This window comes from Diabrotica undecimpunctata, chromosome 1, assembly GCF_040954645.1.
Source record: "Diabrotica undecimpunctata isolate CICGRU chromosome 1, icDiaUnde3, whole genome shotgun sequence".
NCBI classification, from domain to species: Eukaryota; Metazoa; Arthropoda; class Insecta; order Coleoptera; family Chrysomelidae; genus Diabrotica; species Diabrotica undecimpunctata.
The window spans coordinates 187,367,015-187,387,827 of NC_092803.1; the positions used below are offsets into that span (position 1 = coordinate 187,367,015).

General features: G+C 34.3%; 1 protein-coding gene across 1 annotated transcript in view; it reads left to right on the forward strand.

Annotated features, from left to right (window-relative positions):
• The first annotated feature begins 3,427 nt into the window (after positions 1-3,427).
• Positions 3,428-20,813, forward strand: part of Notum (palmitoleoyl-protein carboxylesterase notum) — a 78,052-nt gene continuing 60,666 nt past the window's right edge. Inside the window, exon 1 of the mRNA XM_072520795.1 lies at positions 3,428-3,635. Within this exon, the coding sequence (XP_072376896.1) occupies positions 3,618-3,635 (18 nt within the window). The 5' untranslated portion in view covers positions 3,428-3,617. The remainder of the gene's footprint in view (positions 3,636-20,813) is intronic.

Here is a 20,813-nt window from a genome sequence, read left to right on the forward strand (position 1 = left end):
TACTTTGTACCGTTTGACCTGAAGATGCTTTGCAAAGTTTAGAAAGCGAAGGAAAGTTTTGTTTTGGTAGTAAAATTAAATTGATTGTGAATAAGTCTAATTTTATTTCTTTTACCTATTTGAAATGGACTCACACAAGCAACACATTCATGATATTAATGTTAAATTCTCTGGCGGTTATATTAAATTGGTGCAGCATACATTGTAGATCATCTTCACTTTGAGAGAGTAGTAGTTGTTTTTCTCTCATTTGGTATCCTTTTTTAGTTCTTACTTTTTTATTTCATCCATAATCAGGTTGAACAATAGAGAACTCAGGGAATCTCCTGCCTTATCCTTGCCAGCTTCAATAGGATCAGTTAGTTCTTCTTCTACTTTAACTTTTTTTATGTCGTTTTGGTAGATATTTTTGATCGTTCTGATTATTCCTAAAGGTATCTCTCTTGCGTACAATAAGTGAATAAAGTCCTCTAATTTGACCCGGTCAAATGTCTTCTTAAGGTGCACGAAACATAGATATGTCAGTTTGTTGTATTCTAATGATTTCTCTTGCACTTGCCTCATTATAAATATAGTGTCGGTGCATGATCTTCTCGACCTAAAACCTTGTTCTTCTGCTGGTGCTATAATTTCATTTAGTTTATTTTTTGTACTTTGGTTGTAAATTTTAGTGTTGTGTTTAATAAATTAATTCCTCTGGAATTTTCCGGGTCCGATTTGTCTCCCTTTTTGAAGAGGTGTATTAGGATGCTTGATCTCCATTCTCGACGAATTCGGTTTTGTTCTATTATTTTTTGGATTAGTTTTAGTAGTTGTTTGGTCAGGTCTGGTCCTCCGTACTCCAAGTAAGTTAACCGTCAACTTTGAAAAGACATAACCCTTAACAACTTTGGCTGTTGTACTTTTTTCACACAATGTTTTAATAATCTCTTCTAAAATTTTAGTTAAAATGTAATTTTCATTATAATCAATTGTGGCTTAACCCCATATAACCCCAATATTTAACTTGACATGCCACAATAAAGCAGTTTTAAAACCTTATTTAATATATTTCTGTCTATCCTCTCATTTTTGGTATTTTGTCGTATGTATCGATTCTTTAATGTGTTTATGCATTTCTTCAATATTTTCGTATATATGTTCCTTTGTTTTCCATCTAATATTTTCAATACAGTATTCTGATGCTTTCTTGTTGAAGGTCTTAGTATTTTACTGATTTCTATGTTTGTTTGGTTGTTTCTATGTTGTCTATGGATTTGTTTTCTATTTCTTCTCTATCTTGAGTTTGATTCGTAATAAATGATTAAAATGAAGTTTTTCTTTTAAAAGGTGATTGTTTGATGCACATTCTGCTCCTCCTAATACTATTTAATCTATTGTTTGTTATTACACAAATATTTACACCAAGTCGTTCGATACAGTAAATCATTTAGTGTTTATGAGTAAGTTATCGTCTCTAGGAGTATTTGGTTCACTGTTGAGTTGGATCTAAAGCTTTCTATCAAATCGTCATTTAACTGCTTTATTATTGATATTAACAACTTGAATAGCAATTTTTTAAATGATAAAAAGGTTGCTTTTCGTGGTCTTCCTACTGATCGTCTTCCTGTTGGGGAACCGTGTCTTGCCGTCTTTACTTTGATTGTTAATTTCATGGTTTTCACCTCTGGTGTTGTTGGTTCATTGTTCACCTTTGGCCAATAAGGATCGAAAGTAGTCTGCCCGTGTTTCCTTCTGAATGTATTTCGTTTTTGTCAGTTCGTTCATCTCTTTCTTGCTTTCTTCTTTTCTTCACATTTTGTCTTCACTTTCTTTCTCTAATGCTATTCCTCTGTGGTTAGAGCATTCAAAAATCTCTATTTTTTATGTATGGTGCAAAGTATTCCAATATTCCAATTACTGAGGAGGGATTTCTGTGTCCATATTTATTTTATCAGCTGCTATAGTGCCATTATGAGTATTGTGGCAACCTTCTTTATATATAGTTCAGTTGGGAGATTATCTATTCCGGGTGATTTGTTTCTGGATAGTTTTTTAACTGCGTTTTTAACTTCAGGAATAGTTGGTGGTTCCTCTTTCCTATCGTCTTTTCCGCTTACCTCATCTCTTTTGTCTTCCAGGTTTTCTTCTTCTTTCTCTATATTAAGTACCTGGTTAAAGTACTCCACCCATCTAGTGAGTACATCTTTCATTGCTGTTAATAGGTCACTATTCTGACTTCTGGCATTGGCTTTTGGTTGATTTGAATTGCTTTCTGTAGATATTGACATTTTTATAGAATGACCTGAATTCTTTCTTTCTGTTAAGGTTTTCTGTATATTTAAGTTTCTTATTTAAGTGGTGTCTTTTGTTTTTTTTTTGTACATCCTCTGTTCTTCCTTTTTCTTTGTCTGATAATTCTCTACAGCTGTTCTAGTTAGTCGGGTAAGCATCTTTCTGCAGGCTTTATTAATATTTTTTTTATTGCATTCTTGCATTCTTCGTCAAACCAATGAATTTTACGGGGAAAATTTTCCTTGCATACCACAATTTGTATTCTTAACATAGTTATTTCGATCTTTATCTTTCCACTTCGTCTCACGAATGACAGTACTTTTTACCCTTCTTCTTTTAAGCTTAGATACTAATTATACCTATACTCTTACCCGTAAAACTTCGAAGATACTGAGAGCCTATCCTTATTCTTCTAACCTTTAACAGTGTATTATACTTTTAACAGTGTATTATAAATATTCCTCACCCGGAATTCTGGACGGAGGATCTGTTTGCTTTAGGATCATTTTACTTGAGAAAATACCATCATTTCAGTATAATGTTTCTTAGATTGGGAAAAGGTCTTGTCACTCTTATCGCATAAAAAGATTTTCGGGCATTTAACTATCAGCATCGTATCCAGAATGATTTGGTCAACATACTTCCAATACAACCAAAGTACAGTGTAGTACCCCGCACCCGCTAACATGTTTCTGTACAGACCAGGTAAGACTTTAAAGTATTAATTGAAAATGAAAACTCGTGCTATAATGTGAAAAATATTGAATTATATTAATAATCCCAAGATTTATGCAGAATATAATATTCAGAATTTTTACACAAAATTGTAATGAAAATCGTCAGTTTTTCAATTATTAAACTTTTAGTTAATTGAGACAAATATAATTCGAGAAGAAAATAATTGTGAAAATCAAAGAAGAAGGGGACAAACAAGATTTATTTATCTAAGAAATTTTATTTGTCGGTTTTATTGCATTGTCAGCCCTCCTTACTTACGGAAAAAATCTTTTCAGTCAGCAGGAAATCACTTGTTCATATTTCCAAAAATTGGTTAACCCTGCCCATCGGGGGTTAAGATTAGTGTAAAAATTCGGAGTGGCGCATCCCCGTGTTAAGGGTGGTGGGGAACGTTTATATCTCGCACCGTCATGGACGTGCAGGCTCAGTGGAGGCCGTTTGGAGTTTTGTGAGTTAGTCGGAGATCGGCTTTCGTGATCGTGAAGCGGTTGTTCATGCGGCCAAATAGAAAGACGTAGTGAGAGATAACGAATACGAGAATCGCGGAACGACGAAGAGAATCGTCAGGTGTGCTTTTTTGACGTGATTGGCGCGTGGTCTGCAACATGCGAGTCCTCACACAGGTAGGATTTTTTTCTTATTCAAAATAACAATTTTATGTTGACAAAAAGTTTAGGTATAATATGATTCGATTTATTTAATATTTGGTAAATTTTAACAGTATATATTTTTCATTCATCTCACAAATTTTACTGAATTTTAATGGTGAAAAGGTGTTAAAAATTTTCTAATAATTGATAATTTCTACTAATTTTAACAAACATTGACGTAACCTGGGTATTCTTTGGCAATTGACGAATATTGTTTGGGAAGAAATCATAAATTTAAATTATTTACTGAAACTGCGAGTTGTAGATCAAAATTATTTCTGCAATTTTTAGATTGTTAGGCCAATAATTACATCTTAATATTGCGTTAAATATATATGTAAGGATTACTATACCCTTTATTGGTAATTCTTTTAGCATTTTTGATGTTATTAGGTCAATTCCTGGTGACTTTTTGATATTCAGTCTTAAGATTTCTTCTTTAAGTTCTTTGGGTGTTGTTAATTTTATTGGATTTACTGATGGTTGTTCTGAGTTTAAATAATTAATAATTTCTTGATCTTCTTCATTGTTGTGTGGTTGGAATACTGTTGCTAAATGTTCAGCAAATAATTCTGATTTTTCTTTATCGCTTCTTGCCCATTGGTTCTGTGTGTCTGTAGTTTTTCTTACTGGTGGGGATATTGCTTGAGGTTTTAAGGATGATTTGATTGGTTTCCATATTGAATGGTCGTATCTATTAAGTTGTGTTACATATTTTTTGACTGACTCTTCTCTTGCAATTTTTAGTTGTGTTTTTAATTTATTGGTTAAGCGATTGTAAAACGTTTTATCCGCTGGGTTCCGACTTTGTTGCCATTTGGCTCTTGCTCTTCTTTTTTCAGCAATGAGCTTTTTAATTTCTAATGGAATATTTATTCTTTTCTCGATTTTATTTTTATCTGCATCGTTCGGTGTCGCTTTTTTTGCAGCGTTTTGCAATAAAGTTATAAGGTTGTTTGTAGCTGCTTCTATTTCTGAATGGCTTTTTAGTCTTACATTTAGTTTAATGTTTTCATCCAGTATTTTTCGGTAAAGGTTCCAATCTGTTCTAGGTCCATGCAGTTTTGGAGTAGGTTGTTTGTTAATAACGCATGTGCTAATTGTTGCAATAATTGGTGAATGATCTGAAGATAGATCATAACTTGGAACTATGTCCATAAAGGTGTTAGATATTCCTTTTATGATGCAAAAATCTAAGAGGTCTGGTCTTTTTTTGGGGTCCGTTGGCCAGTACGTTGGTGTTCCTGTTGATAAATATGAGTATTTATTTTCTTGCATTAAGCTATAGAGCTCTCTCCCCTTTGTTGTTATTATTCTTGATCCCCAGTAAGTGTGTTTACTATTAAATTCACCAGCTGCGATAAATTTTGGACCTAGAGTATTGAAGAAGGATCCGAAATCGTTTTTTTTAATATTGTGCTTTGGAGGGCAATATACTGCTGCTATTGTTATTTCGTAAGATAATGAGCACACTTTAATTACTGTAGCTTGGATACAGTCTGTTATATAACTTTCCATCATGAAATGTTTAATTGATTGTTTGATCAAGATTACTGTACCTCCATGGGCTGTCTTGTCTGGGTGGTTAGTATGGTACGTTAGATAATGAGGTATTTTAAAATACGATTTGTCTGTAAAATGTGTCTCACTTATTAATAATATATCTATAAAATTTTGTTGTAGAAATATTATCACCTCGTCCTTATGATTCAGCAGGCCATTGGCGTTCCATTCAGCTATTCGTAAAAAGAATTTTATTTGCATACGAGTTTACTTAGCATGTTTATTACCATGCTGTTTTGTTGCAAGATTTGATTAAACATGGCTTTGAATTCTTCTAAAAACTTCATAAGAATAGTGTTTGAATCTTGGTTATCTGAAGGAGCAGCAGGAGGTTGTCTATTACTCGCTGCATTAGCATAGCTTACATTTGGTCTTACTGTATTGGGTATAAAGTTTGTGTTACGTGCTTGCGACATATTTTGGTGATGATTATATGTAGTTTGTGCTATATTTTTATTTCTATTTAAATTACGATAATATTCGCATCCTTTATAGTTAGCTGGGTGATCTCCTCCACATAAAGCACACGTAGCTGGTGTGTTCTTGTTTTTTTTACAGCTGTTTGTACTGTGCTGCCCTCCACATTTCACACAGACATATGGTCTATTGCAATATGTTTTTGAATGGCCATATAATTGACATCTCATACATTGGATGATATTTTTGGTTTTTATGGGTGGTTCAATTTGTATATTGCAGTGTTGTAATTTCTGAATTTTATAAATATCTTGGTTATTGTCTGATGGTTCAAGGTCAACAAAGAACATATTTATTGGCTCTTTTGTAATCCTATGTTTAGCATTAATGATGTTTCTTACCTTGTGACCCAGTTTTGTCAGTTCTTCTTTGATATCTTCTGTTGCATGTGAATAGTGAAGGTATTTAATTACGACTCTATAGGCCCTTTCTTCCTTTGGTTGATATGTGTGATGAATAATGTTGATCTCTCTCATATATCTTGATAATTTTCTGTATATTTCTGGATCGCTACAAATGATTTTGACTGTATTATTTGCCATAGTCCTGGTTTCGTATTGTTCAGCTTCAGCTATTTCTGTAAATTTTTTCCTCATTTCTGGGAAGTCGCTTACACCGTAAACAAATATTGGTGGTGGTTTAGGTTTTCTTGGCGCTGTTTCATTTTGATTGGTTTCATTTTCTTGGGTTTCCGTTAGTGTATTATATTTGTTCGATAGTGTAATGGTATCATCTTCTTTGTCTGTTTCTACATTTGATCTGATTTTTCTGCGTTTTGTAGTTTTAACTACTTGCCATGAGTTTTTTGTTGACACATTTACACTTTCTGGTTCGTCATCGCTTGTTGATGACATTCTGTAGTATTGCTGGCTATTTCTGTTATTTATATTGCTGTTGTGTGGCGCGTTTTGTTGATTTATATATTGTTCTTGATTGGGCGGAAATATCATATTCGTCGAAGAATTGGTGGTTGGTTGATTTATTTGCATATTGTTCATACCTGGTGTTTGTGATGAAATTTGTGAATAACCCTGTATATTGTTGATTTGTGATTGACCCTGTGTGTTGTTTGGAATCTGCATTTGTGGGTAACAATTCATTTGGTTTGATGGATACTGGATTGGTAATGGCTGGCTGTTTACATTTTGCATTTGTTGGCTAACTATGTAGTTGTCGAATCCGGTATCCATGTTATTCTCTATGACATCTCTATCTGGGGTATCCTTCACAGACGGGAAATTTTCCCAGTCCGAAGTATTATTCCTAAAAACCTGACTAATTTGTGAATTAGATTAACACACTACACGAAAGACACCTTTCTGAAATACGTTTCGTGTAGAACTGAATAGAATTTGTGTGTTTAGTACTATTTAAATCGTAAAAATTCGTGAGAAACTTTGAAAATTGTGTTTAAACTTGACAGTTTTTTGACAATTGTTTTCCCGATTCTGAAAATATTTTTTCTAATCTCACAAGCTTATTTAGAATATTGAAAATTTCCTCCAACTATCTAATAATAACTGTTTAAAATACCTTGATATAAACCACGCAATTATTTCCACCGGTATGGTCATTGATCCAAAGTGGACTTAAAAGAAAAACAGTTAACTATCTAGTAATTTTTTAGATAATGACTTTACATTCACTCATTTTGTATAATTATTGATAATCGCAACAAGCATAGCTGCATCTTTTTATATAAACGTTCTTAAAAAATTTAATTCCATGCACAACAAAGTCTCCTTTTTTATTTTATGTACTTTCTCTTAGATGGTCACATCTTTGGTGGCGTGGAATATTTGTAGTATACTATATTTATATGAAAAATTTGCAAATTAAAATCCTTAAATTGATCATTGGATAATAGTAGTGAGCTCTGTATATGCTGAACTATGCTATTTTTTTATCGTTCAGTATACTAGAATAAAAAAATGTCTTTGTATAAAAATATACTTAAAAAAATTATTTTTATCTTGACGAGAGCAAAGATATGTTGGAGGGGAAGTTCGAGGGTTGAAGAAGGGCTTTTAAGAGGGAGATTAGCAGGTCGAAAAACGAGTTTATATAGTTAGGAAGTATAGAAATGGTTGGAGACATAGAATTACTTGGAGAAAAACTAGGAAGAGTAGGAAAATTTAAATATCTTGATTTCTACATAACGGAAATTGAGACACTAGTTCGAGAAATTTCTCACAGGACATAGGCTGGTTGGTTTAATTAGAAGTGAGTGAGCGGGGTACTTTGTGATTTAGAAATCGGGGAAGGGCTAAAAGGAAAGATATACAGGAGTGTGGTGAGACCTGCGTTGGTGTACGACGGTGAAGTGTGGCCTGTTAAGAAGATTCTGAAAAAAGAAGATGATGGTAGCTGAAATGAAAATGTTACGGTAAGGAGTAAGATGTTGGTAAGACTAGATGGGTCAGGATCAGGAACGACTTGATTAGGGAAAGAGCCAGGGTGATTACAGTCTCAAAAAAGATTCCAAAACGAAGACTGCAGTGGTTTGGTCATGTCAGACTTGATGGAAGGAGAGAAGTATGGGAAAACCGAGGAGAAGATTGTGGTAGAAGACTTGGGAGAGAAAGGTTTAGGTGAAGAATGCCCGATAGACAGAAATAAGTCGACGAAAAGTAAGGAACAGTAAGCCTTGAAAAGGGAGAAGATGAGGAAGAACTACTAGGAAGATAACAGGACCAATACTTAATTTTATTCAGGCATTTTTCTGTAAATTATAATCGTTGCAAGAACGCATATTAAAGAGATATTTTATTAGTAGTATTTAAATGTATAAAAGTTATTGCCAATTCAGATTCGCATTAAGGAGGAAAAATACATCTTCAAAAGTAGAACAAAGATGAAGAATTGGAATAAATAATAGGGCTAAGCAAAGATAAATTTTCCACAATATTTTTTAGTAGTTCTATGTATATAAACAAAGCTAGATTATATTTTAATTCAAAGACATGTGAAAAAAGGTTCGAAGAAGTACCCATTTGCTTTATGGAAAAAAATCATTAGATATCTAAAGAAATGTAGAAAATATGTACCGTCTACAATTCGTATTTTCCACCTCTTATGATGTGCCCCAAATATTCCAACTTTCTGATTTTTATGGAATTTAATTAAAGCTTTGCATTCATTTTCAGAATGTCGGTATCACCATATTTCAAATGCTTCCAGATTTTTAATGTTGAATTGTTTCAGTGTGCAGGCTTCAACTTCAAGGTATTTGTACGAAGATATTTGTTCAATTTCTCTACTATCTAGTACTAGCTTAACTTTGATGTTTTGTGCTTTTGTAAATACCATGAACTTGGTTTTCTCCAAATTTATTTTTAGTTCATAATCGTTGCAATGTATATTTAGTTAAATCCGTAAAATAGTTTCGAAACACAATTCAGATTTCTGCCTTAATCTGAGCTTTCTAAAAATTGCAAGGCAAAGCAGACGTTGATAAAGATGTTAATAGAGACATGGGGAATCTAAAATTTGCATTCCACGACATGTCTCCTCAACTAAGAGAAATACGTATAAACAGATACATAGACGCTTTTTACGTGAAATCAAATCTTGACTGTCTTTTTCATTTCATAGTATATTTAGTTGTTGCGCAATGATTTGCAGTTCTTCTAGTATTCCCGCCAAAAGGACGGTATCGTCAGCATATCTTATGTTATTAAGTTATTAACTTTCACTTCCGCTGTTTGATTTCAATAGAGGTTACATGTAATTCTAATATCTTTACTATAGAAGAAGCTTGTGCAAGGTCAAAATTGCAACAGTGACTGTTTAAAAAAAAAAGAATTTTTACAAACGCCCACTTACAAATATATAACCTATTTGATTTCTTGAAGATCCAGAGTTGCTGCCATAATCAAATAGGGCTTTCCAAGCATATAGTGGTCGTTTGAGTAGTTTATACCAGGTGTTAGCAATGGTTACGTCGTTTTTTTTACAAAATTCATACAATCTCTGTCCTTGATTGTTAGGTTGTCCAAAACCATAAGAATCTACAGTTTGATCTAGTCGACGTTACATAATTTTCGCATTGATGTCGCCTAAACATATATAAAATTTAAAATTTTGAACTTACTTGTTACAATTTGACGATTTGCTTACTTTTTTATGATAACCACGTCAACATCAGATACAAATTTTAGAGTAAACTTGCTTTCCATAATATGTTCTACATTCTTTAAATTATGTCAGATCTCTGCTGTCCCTCGTACATTGTTTAAACCTAACAAAATGTCTCTTCCTGTCATTGTTATCACCGTCGGCAGCACAAGTAGTACTACACCGACATGTTCACATACGTTATGGTATTTACCAAACGCTTGTGTGTCCGATAAACGATTTACAAGTAGCAGTGTAAACTTGTCAAGCACCTGTACTGCCTACTGCTTGTGCAACATACAGGGTGATCTGATCAAAAAAGAGTATTAATGCATAATAACGCAACTGTACTTAGTTTCCTATTCACGGTTAGAAAATACAGTATTCGCCAAATAAACAGTACCGAAAGTAAACATTATATTTATTTTTTAATTTACATGTTCAAAATGTGCTTCATTGTGGCGCAGACAAGCTTTATACCGATCTTGCAGATTATCCAACATATTTATAAAAAATTGGTTACTGCAGTTGTTGAAAACAACTTATTATCTTTTGTCGTAGTTCTCCAATATCTGCTGGCGGAACTTCTGACTCTGACTTAAATACTGATTCCTTCAGCATGCCCCAAATGAATGCATCAGGTGTTGTCAGATTAGGTTAGTGAGCTGGGTACTCAATGTCTGTTCCACGAGAAGTTATTCTATTTTTAAAATGTTCATGAAGTAAGGCTAGGTAGCGTACAGCTGTATAGGTCGTTGCGCCATCCTGTTGAAACTATTTCCTGTTTCCCTGGAGATTTCATGCGCGGCAAAAATTTCATAAATCTCCAACAAAAGTATGATAATGTTCTCGTTGTAACGTTTTTGGTTAACAGTAACTTGATGCTTGATGTAATAATAAAAAACACTGCACTTGAGACAGTAGACGAGTATGTATACCTGGAACAATTAATACATAAATATGGCTGCTTACTTCCAGAAATCAACAGAAAAAGGAAATTGGCTTGGGCATCTTTTGGTAGAAATGCAGCTATATTCAAATCGATGATGCCAATCCACCTGAAGAAAAAAGCGCTCGATCAGTATATACTACCAATCTTGAGAGATCAAAGTCACAAAAGAATAGAATTCTTTTAATAATTTGCTGTTAAAGGCAAAGATGATAATGACTGTATATTTTGTAATTTGACTATAATGTTTACCCATGAGGTGTGTTTCTGACACGGCCATGATATCATTCTATATTAAACAGAAAAAATTACCGTGTTTTATGAAAGATTAGTATATAGGGAATGAGAACTAAAAGTGATTTTTCCATTAGCATAAGTTCAACTTAAGAAACTTAAAACAATATTAACTGTTAAGACATCATGTGGTTTTTCTTCATTGAGCATTTCTATCTTTTCTCAGTATTCTTACCAGCATTTGTTAAATAAATCTCCAACTGTTGAAATTTTTTGCCGTTGACAATTCCCCTCCTAACGTCGGCCTCCGATCAATTTGTTCTAGCCGGATCAAAAGAAGGATCACTGTGTATAAGTGCTACCGCATACGGCTCACTTTTTATGTTGTTTGAGGCCTTTTAATAGTGCCGCCGCTTATTTATAAAATTAATTGTTCAGATTACGATACAGGTATGAAAAGTTGATGGCGTGTAATAAAGATTGCCGTATTGAAAGAGAAGAACATTGGTAGGCACAAGGAAGTTTAAATAACACTTTGTTAATAGTGATGACCTGCTTATAGGGCGGTATTTGCTCACAAAGGACTCATTGTTTGAGCTTTCTGAATTACTTTCTTTGTAAATAAGCGAGGATATTGTTCTTAGTTGAGATGTAAACATTTTCAAACGACAAGAAACAATAAAACGTTTAGTAGAGTCTATTTACAATATGGTATTACACAAGTGTTTTTTGTTGTAAATAACACGTATGGCTAAAAACAAAGCCATAATTAATGGCTTCAACCAACATCATTGATTTCCATGGACAAATAATAATAAAAACTAACGCACTGACGAATATAATGCAGATATTTGCAGATATATTAATTATTAACAATTGTTACTTGATATTTTAGTTGGCGTTTCAGTCTGCAGATCAGAAGTCGTCTACACTTTTTAACAAAACAAATTAAAACTTCCCATAATTTAATTTTATTTGCTCCTCTAAAAGTAACAATTTTTTTAATGACAATTTAGTCATTTTTATACATTTTAAAATGGTACAAATAGTATATTTCAGGTGTTTTCCCTTTTTCAGGTAAATAATCATACCATACCATTTTTATGTTCCTCTGGAAGCTATCATTATTAAGAGTGAATAAAACTAAAAATATAATGGTTACTAATTAGTTTAAACAGCATTGACAAAATGTCTTTTGAATGCTGAGCACATAGATTTTTACAACAAATATGGCGTCGTTTTCTCGCGGACTTTCATGGACAGAAAACAGATTTGAGCGAACTTTCCGTACTTTTCGGGTCCCGTTGAGACTCAGGATGTTTTAAAAATTGGGTTCTATTAAAAAATTTCTTCAGCAGCAAACATGCCATAAAATATTCTTTTCGACTATTCTTTCTTAGTCTTTCTTGAAACAGTCTTTAAATGACGTAAGTGGTCAATTGTATCAACACCTTTTAGTAGTGATATTATAAAATAAGACAAGCTCTGGCTTATCACAATTTCTGTCTATTGTATCGTCAAAATGCATTGTATCAATTTTTCATTATGACTGTCCTTATGATCAGGCCGTCAGATCCTTCTGATTCCATTATTCATCCAATAATCTTATCTATTTATTTTTGAATTATTGATCGCTGGTTTTGGTTCATCAATCTACACGTAAATAATAAGACGATAGAACGAGTTCAGAATTATAACTATTTAGTGGCAAACATTAATGAAACAAACGATTATACCAAAGAAATTAGAGTTAAAATAGAAAAGGCTAGAAGTGCATTCAATACAATAAAACAAATATTATGTTGTAGAGACCTCAGCCTAAATCTTAGAAAACGAGTACTTAAAGTATTCTTTTGTATGGTGGGAAGTCATGGACTTTAAATAAACAATGTCTCAATAAATTGGAACCATTTGAAATGTGGACATATCAAAGGATGCTGAGAATCTCCTGGACAGACAGAATAACCAATAAAGAAGTACTAAGTAGAATAGATAACAGCAGAGAAATATTGGATTCCATCAAAATAAGAAAACTACAATATCTGGATCATATAACACGTGGTGACAGAGATGAAGTCCTAAAACTAATAATACAGGGAAAGATTCAAGGAAAGCGCAGCATAGGTAGAAGAAGAATGTCTTGGCTGAGAAACCTCAGAGAATAGTTTGGATGCAGCTCAACTGAACTCTTTCGGGCTATTGTGTCAAAAGTTAGAATAGCAGTGATGATTGCCAACCTTCGTAGCGGAGATGGCACGTAAAGAAGAAGGTTTTGGTTAATTGTGTAGACCTAAAAATAAATTGATTACAATAAAACGATAGTTAAAATGCTCGGGTGATCGGCGACCCTACTTTGTGATCCTAGGGTTAAATATTTGAATTACGATAGCTAAGTATCTGTATAGATACCATAGATCGCTTAAAACTGTGGAGTGCAATGATGGAGTTAGGCGTACCAAAGAAGCTGACCATGATTGCGCGAATGTGTGTCAACAATTCCTTTGCACAAATTAGAATAGGAGGCAAAACTTCAAAGGCTTTCGGCATAAGCACCGGACTCAGACAGGGAGACCCGCTGTCCCCATTACTATTTAACCTAGCATTGGAATATGCAATGCGAAAAATCTATACCAGAGTCAAACCAGACATAACTGCCAGAGGAGCAAAGATTATTCTCGCATTTGCAGATGATGTAGATGCAGTAGCACAGACAACACTGGAAGTTAAGGATATAGTATCGAACTTTGAAGAAGCAACACTAAGCGTAGGCCTGAAAAACAAACGAAGAAAAAACTAAATACATGGTCGTATCAAAAAAGGAACGACAGCGAATAAGACAAAACATTACCATAAACGATCATAATTTTGAGGTGGTCAAAGAATTCAAATACCTAGGAGCAACAATTACCAGTGAAAACACAGGAGAACGGGAGGTTGAAATACGAATACTGGCGGGGAATAAATCATTCTTTGCCATTCATCATCTAATGAGGTCAAAGCTTCTCTCAAGGCGTGCCAAAATCCAAATGTACAAAACCATAATACGACCAGCAGTGACATATGGAAGTGAAACATGGACATTGAGAAAAAAAGAAATCAATAAGCTATTAGTATGGGAACGCAAAATCCTGCGAATTATATATGGTCCTTGCAGGGACAGCGTGACAAATGAATGGAGGAGCAGATACAACAATGAAATAGAGACTCTCTTCGGGAAAGGAAATATCGTAAGATACATAAAAGCCAATAGATTAAGATGGGCAGGCCACGTGGTACGGAGTGATGACGACAGACTGATTAGCAATGTGTTTTGGGAAAGACCAGATGGTAGAACATCGACAGGAAGGCCTAGAAAAAGGTGGAAAGACGCAGTCAGGGAAGACCTGGAGAAGATGGAAGTAAGGCCATGGGAAATAATAGCACAGGATCGGAATCAATGGAAGGCAATAGTAAACGCGGCAAAAACTCACGAAGAGTTGTAAAAGCCAATGATGATGATGAAGTATCTGTATGAAACAGTCCCAAAATCATAATACACACTTTCTTCTTCTTCAAGTGCCCTCTCCGCTACGGAGTTTGGAATCATCATTGTTATTCGTATCTTTGAAGCTGTTGCTCTTAAATTGCGGAGCCAAAATATACGTCGTCTCCCACATACTTTACAAGTTCTAATTTTTGTTAAAGAGTTGTTTAAAGCTTTGTTTAAAAAGATTGACAATTTTAATCATTTATCGGAGCTGATAGTTAATAACTTCCTTTGTTAACGATTTTGATGATTTCATCCATGATCAAATCGAAGAGCATGGAGCTCAATGAATCCCCTTGTCTTATTCTTCTGCCTCTTTCTATAGGTTCTGTAAGTTCTCCATCTATTCTGACTTCCGTTTTGTTGTTTTCTTAGATGTTTTCGATAGTTTCTATAATATTTAGGGGAACTTCTCTATTATACAGAAGATGGATTACATCTTTGAGTCTTACTCTGTCAAACGCTTTCTTTAGGTCAATTGGACACAGAAATGCTGGTCTATTATACTCTAGTGTAATACAAACTCTTTTAGTTGTATGTTTTAGCGTAGTATTTAACACTTGTACACTTGAATTGGTTTTGTAAACTCACCGTCTATTGGCACTTCAATTGTGTTTTTTTAGAAAAACTTTTGATTAGTCTACTGGTTCATTTTTCATTCAAAAACATTTTGAAGACTATTTTTAAAAATTTTAACTCGCCACTTCAACTTTATCAGTGAATAAAGTTTTTAACTGAAATTTTTAATGTTTGTACTGACGGTAGCTATCGTGTTTCCCCCTTTTAATTACTGTCCAAATAATTTCCGAGCTTATTGGAAAAGCTCCGAAAGCCATTAAAATCAGAATTACGATTTTTCGACATCATAAAGGGAACAATTTTCATCCAGCTTTTCACTCGTGAAGTTATCCATAAAAGTCCTGCTTGACCTCTATAAAGTATATGGTCATTTTATTTTACTTAAAACCATAGTTGATAACAGTTGTCACCGTAGGAGTGAAACTTGTTAAATTCACTCTACAAAAGAAGACAAAACTGATGGAAACACTATTACAGTGGGTATTTTTAACATTGTTAGATTAATTATAATAAGTAGTAAAATATGTGTTCTTAAAATTATTAGACCTTCAAAAAGTCGTTGGTAATGTAGAGAACTGCAAGTCTCATATTTTTTATATAAAAGAGGGGGCAAATAATCTTTATTTATACATTTTAAAGAGGCCATTATCAAATATCTACAACGTTTCAAACTGGAAGATTTTGAGAAAACATTGCTTTCCACAAGATGCCAATTATTTTTTGAAAATTATTCCTATACACAGGGAATCACAAGAAATCCAGTCTTTTTCTATAGTATAGAGAATGTAAAAAAATATAATTATCGTCTTAGTTAAAATATCGTAAAACTGATTATAACCTATATGATTGTAACCTCCGTAGCTCAGCTGCTAAGATACTGAGCTAGAGCACACAAGTTGGACCCTCGGCACCAACAACATTTTTATTTTCTTGGCTTTCGGCTGGGATCCAATAAGCGTATCCTTCTCACTCCAATCTTGTCAGTTCACGCGCCGTTTAATTGGTCAGAATTGGTGATCTTCGGTCAGCGCGGTGAGTCCCGTCATTTGTCCGTAAGTCAACACGGTTCAAAGGAGCTCGGAAGCTTACACATTTCTATCAAAGTCACTGTTTTCTAAGGAAATATAAAGTTTTGGGCTAGTGTGCATCGTCATTAGTTACCTAAAACAGGTTTAAAGATGCAATTGGCGCCGGAACAATCCGAATGATTGCATACGACAATATTATTACTTATTACCTATCTGGCTGATTTTAAACTGATTTATAATTATATCTATTTTTCTATTAATTATATTTTTGTTAATATATCACGACCTTTCATCCCAGCCAGTGTTTCTGGAGCTAGAAACTAAACAATCCTAAATGTATATATATAACAAGCGAGTCTTCTACAGCTGGCGCCGCTTCTCGCATCCTAATTTCCAGCGTTTTCTGTCGAAGCAATATTCAGTTGTTAAATCTCTGGCGGTCATTGCATCGTCGACATCGTCTCTCCAGGATCGTCTTGGTCTACCTCGTTTTCTTCTAGTTGGCGGCGTCCATTCTTCTATTTTTTTTGGCCATCTATTTTCAGGCATTCTCTGAAGGTGTCCATACCAGTTAAGTCTTTTGGCTTCGATTGTGTCTATTATGTCTAGATCGATTTCCATTTCTCTCCGAATATATCTCCATTTCTCTCCGAATATCTTCGTTTCTCACCCTATCAAGTCTAGTGAGCTGGCAACATCGTCTCCAGTAGTTCATTTCCATGGCCTTAATTTTTGATTTGTTTCTTTGGTTTATTTCCCAGAGTTCGGCGCCGTACAGCCCAATACTTTCTATTATTGTTTTATAGATTCTTCTTTTATTTTCTTTTGTTATTTTTTTATTCCATAATAGTCCGTGTAGCTGTCTGGTGACTGATCTTGCTTGGCCAATCCTGGAGTGTATTTCTTCGCTACTTCCTGCTTTTGATGTTATTTGGACTCCCAAGTATTTGAAATTGTCTGTTGGTTTTATAGTTCCCATTTCGATTTGTAGGCTTTCTGGTTTTTCTCCTACAACTAAGTACTCAGTTTTTTGTATATTAATTATGAGGCCCCATTTGGTATACTCATCTTCCAGTTTTCTAAGCATGTAGCCTACATCACTCTCGTCTTCAGCTATAATGGCTTGGTCGTCAGCGAAGTATATCGTGTACAATCTATCATCTCCGATTGGGATGGAATCGGAGATGATAGACAAATATTGCAGCACTTTCTTCTCCACACTGAGAGTGCCTCATTTAGATATATTTTGAAGAGTGTAGGTGCTATGCAGCAGCCTTACTTTAGGCCCTTACTAATAGGAATTTCTCTAGTTAATCTATTTCCAGTTTTAATGTTTGCCGTCATATTTTTGTAGAGCTGTTGTACTGCTTGTATATTTTTTTTGTTTATTCCTTGTTTTTCCATTGCTACCCAAAGCATTGAAAGTGGTACACTATCGTATGCCTTTGTCAGATCTATAAAGACTATATGAGTTGAAAGGTTGTGGGCTAATATTTTCTCGATAACTTGCTTTAGAGAGAATATACTGTCCATACAGGATCTGCCTGCACGAAAGCCATTCTGTTCTTCAACATCTGTCATCTCTTTTTCAATTTTGTTTTTTATTATTTTTCCATACAGTCTTGAGAGTGAATTTATGACACTTAGCCCCCTGTAGTTTGAATAATTCTTTCTATCTCCTTTTTTGTAGATGTTGTTAATATGTGCTTTTGTCCACTCCGGTGGTAAGTCGTATCCATTATAGAATAAGGTGAAGACATACGCCAGTAATTCCCGTAATACTTGTGGGCTATGTTTTAATAATTCATTTGGTATACCTTGTGGTCCGCATGACTTCCGATTTTTTAGAGTTTGTATTGCATTCTCGACTTCCTGTACTGTTATTTCATCGTCTTCACTGAATTCCAGTTCATATGTTGTTGAACTGATGTTCGTGAATTGAGGTCTTGTTTCAGTCAAAAGTTGTGAGTAGTGTTCAATCCAAGATCGTTCTTTTATTAAATCTATTCTACTCGTTTCTTTTCTGTTTGTTCTCAGATTTTTTACCTTTTTCCATGCTTCTCTTGATCTTGTTGACCCTATATATTTGTTGAGTTCTTCGCATTTACTTTCCCAGGAAATATTTTTTGCTTTAGTTACTAAATTTTTTACTTCTCTGTTTGATCTTGCATATGTTCGTCTATCATCTGGATCATTTGTTTGTAGCCACTTTTGATATGCTTGTTTCTTGTTGTGTACTGCATTGGCGATGTCATTTGTCCACCACAATGGAGTATTCTTTTTGTTCTTTTGGATTGTGCCGAGCGCTTCATAAGCTGCTTCATTGATTTTATTGATTATCTCTTTATAGGTATTCTGGGCTGAGGAGTAGATCAGGTTTGCCAATTTTTGGGTGAGTCGCAGCTTATATAAGAATGATGTCGAGTCGTTTTGCAGTGCATCAATATTGTATTTAGGTAGATTCGATTCCAGGGGTTTTGATTGAGCTAGTTGGTTGTCATTTTGATGTAGTAGCCGAGGTCGATACTGTAGGTAACATTTTGATCTTACCATATAGTGGTCAGTTTCGCACTCCGGTCCTCTTAATACTCTTATGTCTTTAACTTGTATGTGTGTTTCTTGTTTTGTGATGACATAATCTATAATTGACTGTGTGTTTCTCGTTGGTTGAACCCAGGTGTACTTATGTATGTTTTTATGTTGGTAGAATCCGTTTAGGATTTTCAGAGAGTGCTGTTTACAGAATTCGATTAAGTGTTCCCCATTTTCATTTGTTTTAGCGTCACCATATTTTCCTACTACTTTGTCATTTGTTTTTGTTCCTGTCCAAGCGTTAAAATCTCCCAACAACACAATTTCTTTGCGGCTATTTATATTTTCAATCAGTTCCGATAAGGTTTCGTAGAATATTTGTTACTGTTAAAATGTTACATGATGGCGTGGCCATCATGTAATTCTAACGCAATTCAGTCTTTGCTCCTTCCGTAGGTTGAGGGTGACACTTCTTTATTGGTACTTATTGATAGTACTAACTTTCACACATTTGTCGTCAAGAACTTCTCTTCACTGCTTCAGTCTTTGCTTTAAATCTACATCATTAGCATACACTATGCAGCAGGAAATGTTACCCTGTAGATGGCTACACTTAAACTCATCACCAATTAGCATAAATGCAATCGTATGTGTGCAAAACATGCAAAGAACCTCTCGAGAAATTCTATCTTATGCTTACTCAAAATCAATGAATACCTTATGAGCATAAGCTTCTTTATTTCTATATTTTTCCACCAGATCCTTATAATGCAATTTTTAAGTAAGTACAAAAATTTGACTGCAAACAAACGATTTGCTTCCTCTTGCACAATGTATACACGTGTGAACATTTTTGCTGTTATGTAATTTTATAACGCTTTCTAAGAAAAAAAAATAAAGGAACTAAATGGATTAATATTAGTTGAGCATTAATTTTCTCTAAAACTTTATAAAGATTTATGACAATACAAAAATTAAAAATAATATGAAATGACATCAGAGATAGAGTACATCATAATACTAAGACTATTTTGTATGAATCCGCCAGTAAGATCGGCCGCGAAGTAGAAGAGGTAGAACGGAAGTACCGGCGGTGAACCGGTAGAGAGAAGCCGCGCTGGCTGCGTAGCCGTAGCGTATAGGTCTCCGCTACGGCGGCACTACTTTGTATCTCGGAGTAATAAGGGCCTCTACCACGGCCGTGTCGCACTAATTGCAAGATCAAACGGCGCGCCACAATGGTAATGAGAGCGCAAGTAACGACAAGCCCCTCTCGCACCCGGCGCCCCCTGCCGGCCCGAGACGCTTACAACTCTCAATTACAGATTAACGAATGCTCCGATGCTTTTTCGCCTTTGGATTTGCTCTCCTTTGGAAGTGGACGAGACCTGTAATGGGATGAAAGGTCCTCGGTTATCAAATATATGCTTCAGCACACTAATGTTTGTTAAGTTTAATTATAAGCCAAATAAAATCATTACCATAATGATCACCATTTACTGTTGAAACATGATATTATGGAATAGTATTTATATTTATATCAGTATTTTTTTTTTCAGAATACATTCCTGTAGAGAGCAGGATAATATTACTAGGGTAAACAGAAATATATCTATATTCCTGCGGTTACCAAGATCAATATTTATTTACTGCAATGCAATATATGCATATCCGGTTTCTGTATTTCCTATTAATTATCGATATATTTTTATCTCTGTTTTTTTTTATGTAGATTAGTAATGTTATGAAATTGGTATTTTTATATATACCGTTATTGTCGAAAAGTTATCAATTTTGAAAACTACAAGTATTTGAGCCATTTCTTCAACCTGATAATGGATAAAATAATAAAAAGTAAGATCTAAAAAAGGGTACCAAATGGGAGAAAAACAACTTAAAATAATCTGCTATGCAGACAATGCAATACTATTATCTTGAAGTGAATTTGAGAGAGAGAGAGAGAGAGAGAGAGAAGCCAGAGAATTGAACACGTTACTTTCCCCAAAAAAGACAAAATGCATGGTAATAACAACAAATTTATTAAGTTGTAAATTGGAGCTGGAGCTTGCTACGGAAGGCTCAAAACAGTAGTGGAAGATCAAGTGAATAGAGCAAACAGAGCCGCAGGTTGCCTGAATGAAACATTA